Source organism: Chiloscyllium plagiosum, chromosome 16, assembly GCF_004010195.1.
Source record: "Chiloscyllium plagiosum isolate BGI_BamShark_2017 chromosome 16, ASM401019v2, whole genome shotgun sequence".
NCBI lineage: Eukaryota > Metazoa > Chordata > Chondrichthyes > Orectolobiformes > Hemiscylliidae > Chiloscyllium > Chiloscyllium plagiosum.
In genome coordinates, this window is record NC_057725.1 from 13599701 (window position 1) to 13607830 (window position 8130).

Genomic DNA, 8130 nt, shown 5'->3' on the forward strand with positions numbered 1-8130 from the left:
GTTCGACTGGGACAACACTGCTATTATAGGACAAGCCAAACAGAGAACAGCCAGGGAATTCCTAGTGGCATGGTACTCATCCACAGATTCAATCAATAAGCACATCGACCTGGACCCAATATACCGACCACTGCAGCGGACAGCTGGAACTGACAACCGGAAGCGGCAGGTACAAATCACTATTAATGCCAGAGGAAACATCACAGAAGCGCTTAACAGGAGGCTCCCAAACGCTGAGGATGACAGGGGACAAAACATCTGCAACTCAAATTCCCAGCTCGGCGAACAGAACCACATCAAAAGCTCCCTGTATCAAGCTGAAGGTGTTACATATCGAAGGCTACAATCTACACACTTACTTCTCACTTGTGTTCTCAACAGGATCTGTTGGTTTTGCAGGGAAAAAGTCAAAGTTTCTGCGGGAATCTCCAGCATCGGCTTTCTCACTGGAACGGGTGGTTTCTGGAAACGGAGGCACATATCCAGGAACTGCGAAGAATTATGTTTATTGAACATGCTAAAATTTAAATAGCATAACACTACTTTCACCCACAGGAGCATCCATTCGGTTTATAAATAATGCTCAGTATCTTTCATTTCACATGAGTAGCTCCAAATCTGAACCAGTCTATCTTAAGTTGGTGCCAAATAAAGAGATTCTTTCCAGAAGGTGAAGATGAATTTTTGTGTAACTGTGCGCACATGTGCGAGAGAGAAAGATACACCCCCTTCCTGCACACATAGACTCTACAATTTGTCTAAAGAATAGGACAATGGAGAATCTTGAGGACACAGGGAATAAACAGGTGAATGGTATTGGACTATGAATGGCAAGGCCTGAAAGACAACAGGCTGTTGCGGTGTCCTTGTGATTCCACACGGGATAAACAGAGAGATTGGCTACTGTATCCAGCACTGTCCTTCAATACAACAGGTCAGCTGTCAGAAGCAGGCACAATACTGAGTTTGGAAATTTGGAAAAGAGGCAGGGCTTAAAGGAAATTTCCATTGGAAAAAAAAATGTAAAAACTAATGGAAACCATGATCATGAGTTTGCAGGTCCTGAACTAGGACCAAATGGAGTCCTGATTTAAGAAAACCTTCTGACACAGGAAAGCAGAGGTCACTTTAACCGGTGCATAGCGGCGGGCGGGCGGCCGGGGGTTGGAAGTTGCCTGCGCCTTCTGGAAGTGGAAATTTTAGAATTTTTGGAATTTGCATAAATCACACCTGCAGAGTGGAGGCTTGAACAAAGGATTGAAGGTATGAAGAGTACAAAAGACAAATAAAAATGAACTTGCTGCGTTTTTCAGCAATTTCTCTTTTTATTTAAAAATGGGGTTGCCTCTTTTACAGTTCATCATGAAACACTGGAACTGGAGTTGTACGGGTGTTTACTGAAGTAACTGGTGACAGTAGTGCTATGATTGGACAATACAATGTATTGATGATTAAATAAAGTAGTTGCCAGGTTCTGTCATGTAAAAGAACAGCACAGAAAAAAGAAGTCATTTGGAAGTATTAAATCTGATCTTCCACTCAAAAAGAAAAGTGGGATTCTGTATTATAGTTTAATTCAGTTGGAGATGTATAGCTAATTGTTTAAACACGTCCTATGATATTCTTTGTAGATTGGCTCAGCTATCTGTTTGGCTCTGTAAAAGATTTGAGAGATGCAAGAGCTTTTGTTCATTACATAAAGGCCAGACAAACCTGCCTTGCTGTTTGAAAATTCAATATGTCAGCTTTGGCGATCTTCAAAATACATCAGACTCTGCAATTCAGTCCGTTTACTCAGGGAAATGTCAGTTCAATGGCTTGGCTCGTCATCCAAGTACTCACGGGCTCAAACTGCAATATTTGTTTATTTAACCAACATCGAAAATGGCAGTTTGACGGCTTTTAGAGATTTACAAACTTTCGAATTGGTTTTTAGAATCTATTTGAAAGATTTCTGAATTTTCAATGACTTCCATAGTGATACTACAAAGCTTGATAGTTCTGTTCATAAAGTAGACTTTGAAGGCATAGCAATGTAAAGATATTATTTAATGAACATGTAGATGATTCCCTGAGGCAGGCTGCGATCTAAGTATGATCTCACTAGTCGTGTATTAGAGACGATGCTAGAAGGCTGGAATTAGTGCAGCTCATAGCAAAGAGCACTACTGCCTTATCATTAAGTATCTGTTGTTAATAAACAATATTTAAAAGAAACGTACAAGCCTTGCCTGAGCTTGTAGGAAGCAAAGACACAAGGGAAAGGAGTGGTGGAATGAGATGGAAAGGGTAAGTGGGGAGTGAACAGGATAGAGGGGGATGAAGAGAAGGTGTGAAAGGTCAAAGGGCCTTCATTTTGATCTACAAGTGTAACCTTATTTGGAGGAATTGGGGTGGTATTTCTGGGAATGGGGGCAGGTCTTCTAACCTGGCTCCTTCAGCATCTATCCATCTCCACATCAGGGCCTTCCCTCCCTCCCAGATTAAAGTCCTGCTTGCCAGGACACTGGTAGAATTATTCAGCATGAGAATTATTCAGGATGTCTGCTTGCCATCTCCAATGGGAAAACTCCAACTTTCTGCGGTTCTAGGAATATGGATGCATGGTTTTTAGATCATCAGGAAAGAGAAAGGAAATAAATACTTAGTCCAAAGTGACCACCAGATAATCAAGAGAGACCATGTCTCTGGGCAACACACTCTGGACAACACATAAATATGAAACTACAAGGGCAAGTATTTTCACAATTCCATTTAGCTCCTTACAAGTGCTGACAAAGAAAGCCAGAGTAATGTGTAGGCAGGAGTTAGTTCTTTTTGACCATAGACCATTTTGCGATGCGAGGTGTTGTTGGTGCTATAGCTCACTTGGGCACTACAAGTTGCTATGGCAACAATCACTTCTCCACGCATCTTGTAGCTTGGAGCTCTGGGTAGCGATGGCAGTGGCTCAAACGTTAGCCGTTCTGAGGTTCCGCAGATGTCGACTGCAGTGCTGTCACACTGACTCCTGCTTTTGGAAGCCAAAGTGCTACACGCAGATCTCTGAGGCCTGTGCGCCGAATAAAAGATGACAGGCTACATCAGTAATGAACACACCTTGTGTGGCCATCAGGTTCAGGAACAGGACAGAAAACTGGAGCTTTTAGCTCAGAGTGGGCACTGCCAACTGCAACACAAGACCTTCTCCTTGGTGTAGGACATGAATAAAAAAAAAATCTACACATGATGGGGAAAAATTGGAATTGTTATACCCGTAACATGGTGACATTTTCAAATAAGAGTCCTTCTGAATTGGCACACAATTTAAATACCTATTTCAAATTCACTCCCTTAAATATACAAAATAAAATCTTAAGTTGCACATTATTTGTTTCTGAAAAGCTCCATGGTTGATCTGCTTCTTAAATGTGTGATTAAGACTATGTTTACTATCTTTAAGCCATGAGAATTGGAAAACACAAGCAAGCCACAATGATCTGAAAGCTACAATCGCAGCTTATGACTTTAAAGATTGTTACCTACCCACAGAGCACAGTCGTCCATCTGGCTCATCAGGACAGTCACACACAAAGTCTGTTGCCCTGGCAAAGCAAAGATGTGTGCATCCTCCATTATTCACACCACATGAGTTGGTACCTAAAACAAATTCAATCATTTAAAGTTGAGATTCACTTCTAACAGTCATGCCCTTCCCGCAGCATCCACTAGGGGGTGTAAAGGGGAGATGCACCACTATCTAGAGAACTAATGGAAATGAATGATCCGGTTTTGGCTGTTATAGTGTATGGTTTTTACACTTGGAGTTCAGGTGGGGAGGGAGAAGCAATGATGAATTTGATGGAAATCATGCTTAAGTGATCATCTTTGGAATGTACTGATGTTTTACAATGCACATTAAATCAATGGTTTCATACCTAAAAGCAAAAGAATGACAGCAGCCATTAACATGACATCTATTATATATCTAGCTTTAGATCAGAAATCTGATCAAGTCAAACCTGTCACAGTTACAAGTGTGGGGCCTAAATTGCAGCCAAAATCAATAAGGCTATGATGCTCAATATTATCAATAGTCCAAAAGGTACACTAATATCAGAAGGGGGCAGATGCATAGTTAAAATGGATACCTCCAAACGCTGCTGGCCAAATTCTTTTGCTCTACCATTAGCTTTGTGAATATGTAATCCTGCTCACTGGCTCAACATTGCCAAGTACTGACTAATGTGAAGTTCCTGTATTGGAATGGTGGATATGGACTAAATCCACCATTGTAATTCAGGTCTTCAACATCTTTTATCTAACTGGCCCCTTCTTTAAAAAAATTATAAGTAATAATCAGTAATTAATTATTGCTAATCAACATTCCGGTGCTGTAAAATAACTAATCGTGTTATTCAGATATTAAATGCTACCAAAGGTTTTTTTTTAAAAATAGCTAAACGTTGAAAGTTTTTCCTGAGCGTTTCCTTCTGTCTTGTTGTCCAGACTTTCTTCCCTTCCTTATATTTCATTTCCTGTACCAAATTCTTTCTTGGAATTTAGTTACTCTGATCAGCACTTCCTGCTGTTTCTTTTTGCTGTTAATTTCCCACTCCTTCAGTCTGAGTAATCAAGGTTAGTGTCCCAGGCCTTCAATCTTGATTATCGCATAGTTGTGAGCTCTGTTCCCTCAGGTCCTAGACGCTCACTAAGTGGCCTGGTTCAAAAACAATTAGTACCCAAATCATTTTCAGTCCAAACCTTCACTTTCTATACCTGTTTGTCTTTGTGGGGAGACCACGATGATGTCCATCAGTCCCTCCACATTAGCGAGGATGGTTTCCTTGTTCCGACCTGTATATTTGTCCACACGCTGGACTGATTTGGTTTGCCAGTCTGTCCAGTAAATCCAGCGATCGTGCTAATTTGTGAAAACAATTATTTTAGATTTTACATACAGCCATGCATGTAATTTAAAGTTGTCCAAATGTTTTTATTTTAAATACAATTTACATTTATATTGGGAAATGCATCCTATCTGGCAAAAAAAAAACTCCTTACAAACATCGGTAAATATGAAGCCAGTTAAGTTATTGAGCATCATTCATGTCTGGAGATCTGCTTCGACAGACCTGCCTCATTTCTGCTGTTGCACATGTACAACTGATACCCCATGCACTCTTAACTGAAGGCCTTTTGGAAATCCAAATACACCACATCTACTAGTTTTCCTTTATCCACCCTGCTTGTTATATCCTCAATGAACTCTAAACCTGTCAAACATAATTTCCTTTCACAAAACCAAGTTAACTCTGTCTGATTATAGAGTCATATCATCACTCAGCATGGAAACAGGCGTCAAAGAAAAGAGTACTATATATAATTCTGGTCGCTTTCTACCACAAGGATGTTGTAAAACTTGAGAGGGTGCAGAAAAGATTTACAAGGATATTTCCAGGGTTGCAGGGTTTGAGCTATCGGGAGAGTCTGAATAGTCTGAGCTTTTTTTCCATAGAGCTTCAGAGGATGAGGGGTGACCTTACAGCAGTTTAAAAAGTCATGAGGGGTATAGATAAGGTGAATAGTCAGGATCTTTTTCATACGGTGGGCAAGTCCAAAACTAGAGGGCATAGGTTTAAGAGAGGGGATAGACTTAAAAGGGACCTGAGGAGTAACTTTTTCACACAGAGGATGGTGCGTGTATGGAACAAGTTACCAGAGGAAGTAGCGGAGGTAGGTACAATTACAACATTCAAAAGGCATCTGGATGGGTTTATGAATGGGAACGGTTTAAAGGGAAATGCACTAAATGCTGGCAAATGGGACTAGATCAGATTGGAATATTTGGTGCAAACGAGTTGGAGTGAATTATGATTTTCTAAATACCCTTTAATAGCATTTTCCCAAAGATGACAAATGTTAGACCAACTGGCCTCTGATTTTGGAATCTAGGTGACATCAGGAGCAAGTGTTATACCTAAAATTTGAAACTTTAATTCACCGCGTAAGAATTGCTGTAATTAGCTATTCTCAGTTTCTCCACAGGATGACAATGTTACATTTAAAGTCACCATAAAGTTACAGAGCCCACTCTGTGGTGAGAAAAGGTTCACGTATTCTATTTTAGTTTGCTCCAGAGATAGAACAGTAATCTCTGGTAAAATCTGTTCAAATAAACACAGCTAAAATTATGACATACTTCTTCTGAAAGCATGTATTACAAAGAAGAAAAATATTTTCTTAACTTAGAAAATGTCACAGGAATTTTATGGGTTTTCTTGGTTGTCTTCCAAAGGTAATGGAATCTCATGAGACATTACGACCATTTTTCAACTGGACTTCCACTGAAGGATCCTGGGAGATCAGGGGATCCTCTTGGAAATTCTCCTCCCACACGATTTACTTGGACTAACCAGGAGGGATTGAAATGTGCATGCCTACAAGGACCAAGTCAGCGCTGTGGCCCAGGAGGAGACATAGAACTTCATAGGAAAAATCCACGTTTCATATTCATTCAACAATAATCATGTGTGCCTAAGACGCCTACAATAATGACAGTAAGTGCCAACCACTTCCAGAAAGGTCAACAAGCTAATAACAATGAGATCAATGAGCTCAAAACTATAAATATCATCAGTATGTAACAGTCCAAGTCAATGGTTCAATATTTCACTTTGTCTGATATCACCAGTAAAGGGTTAGACTACACATGTATCTTGATGTAAATTGCAGGCATCTATATTGTCTTGGTTGAGTTCAGACACTCTCCCCAAATGTCCTCACATATTTAATTAGAATCACTGAATTCCGACAGTGTGGAAGCAGGCCATTCAGCCCATCAAGTCCACATTGGCCCTTTAAACAGCATTCCACCTGGACCAACCCCTGTATGTCTCATGGTTAATCCACCTAGACAGGGCACATTAGCATGGCCAATCCATCTAACTTACACATCTTTGGACTGTGGAAGGAAACTGGAGCACCTGGAGGAAACCCATGCTGACACTGGGAGAATGTCTGTGCATTGTTTGCACAGACACCCAAGACTGGAATCAAACCCAGGTCCTTGTGCTGTGAGGCAGCAGTGCTAACCACTGAGCCACCGTGCTGTCCCAATCCTTATCTGCACTCTCTTAATTTGTTGAAAATGTGCCCGACTGCGGCTCTGGTATGAGCTTCAATTGGCGCAGGCCTCCCTGGCCCCATATCATTGTGATAAGGGCATGGAGTGAATGACACTCCCCTCCCCCACAAAACAACACTGATATAGAAGAATTAAATCCAGTCCCCATCCTTCCAGTTCTCCTTCATATTACTATAAATTCCTACTCATTATGTGTTTGCATTTCCTACACTTTTGACCTTGTCTTGAATCTTGTACATATCTTAAATACAGAGATTATCCAGCATTCGGTTATCCGAATATCAGATTATCTGGCAAGATCGCAAGGTCCGATACTTGGCTAAACTACGTTATCCAGCATTTGATTAACCGAATGAAACACTCCCTGCCCATGTTCCATGGCTAATCAAGGTTCCTCTGTAATTGCTAATAGGGCATTCCTTACCTGAGTTAGGGCAAAAGGATGTATAACTTGACCAACCAGAACTTGGCGCAGCTTTCCATTCAAATCACAACTCTCTATTCGATCTAAGTGAGCATCCACCCAGTAAATCCTGTCAGGAAAGATTTGGTTTCATAATAATTAATCATTCAGATTGCTTAATTGTGCATATACTTATGTCTGACATCAGAGAGGGAGAGAAGAAAGATGGTGAAGAGGAGAGAGAAAGAGAGGTAACAGCACATCAGCGAGGAGTGTGCTGACACAAGAGGTGACAGCACAGAGACAAAACAGTGGAGACAATGGAGTGGAGATGCGGGAGAGGAGGGAGCAATCAGGAAAGTACATGCAGAGAGTGGGAGGAGAGGAGCGTACAAAGAGAGAGATGAGGGAGTGGAGAGCAAGGATAGAGCAGAAAGAGAGGACTGTTCATTATCGTGAACTTGGCATCAGTAAGAAAGCTGAAAATATGTTGCTGGAAAAGCGCAGCAGGTCAGGCAGCATCCAAAGAGCAGGAGAGTCGACATTTCGGGCATGAGCCCTTCTTCAGGAATGAGGAGGGTGTGCCAAGCAGGCTAAGATA

At 41.1% G+C, this 8130-nt stretch overlaps 1 protein-coding gene across 5 annotated transcripts in view; it reads right to left on the reverse strand.

Annotated features, from left to right (window-relative positions):
• The window catches only part of lrp4 (low density lipoprotein receptor-related protein 4), a 399766-nt gene that overhangs the window by 38705 nt on the left and 352931 nt on the right, over positions 1-8130 (reverse strand). For 4 of the 5 annotated variants that reach the window (XM_043705467.1, XM_043705466.1, XM_043705465.1 and 1 more), the window contains exons 31-34: positions 7551-7659; positions 4759-4903; positions 3526-3639; positions 360-489 (exon numbers count right to left, since the gene is read on the reverse strand). In XM_043705467.1, coding sequence (XP_043561402.1) covers positions 360-489; positions 3526-3639; positions 4759-4903; positions 7551-7659 — 498 coding nt within the window. The remainder of the gene's footprint in view (positions 1-359; positions 490-3525; positions 3640-4758; positions 4904-7550; positions 7660-8130) is intronic. The other variant, XM_043705468.1, reaches the window with a different exon arrangement.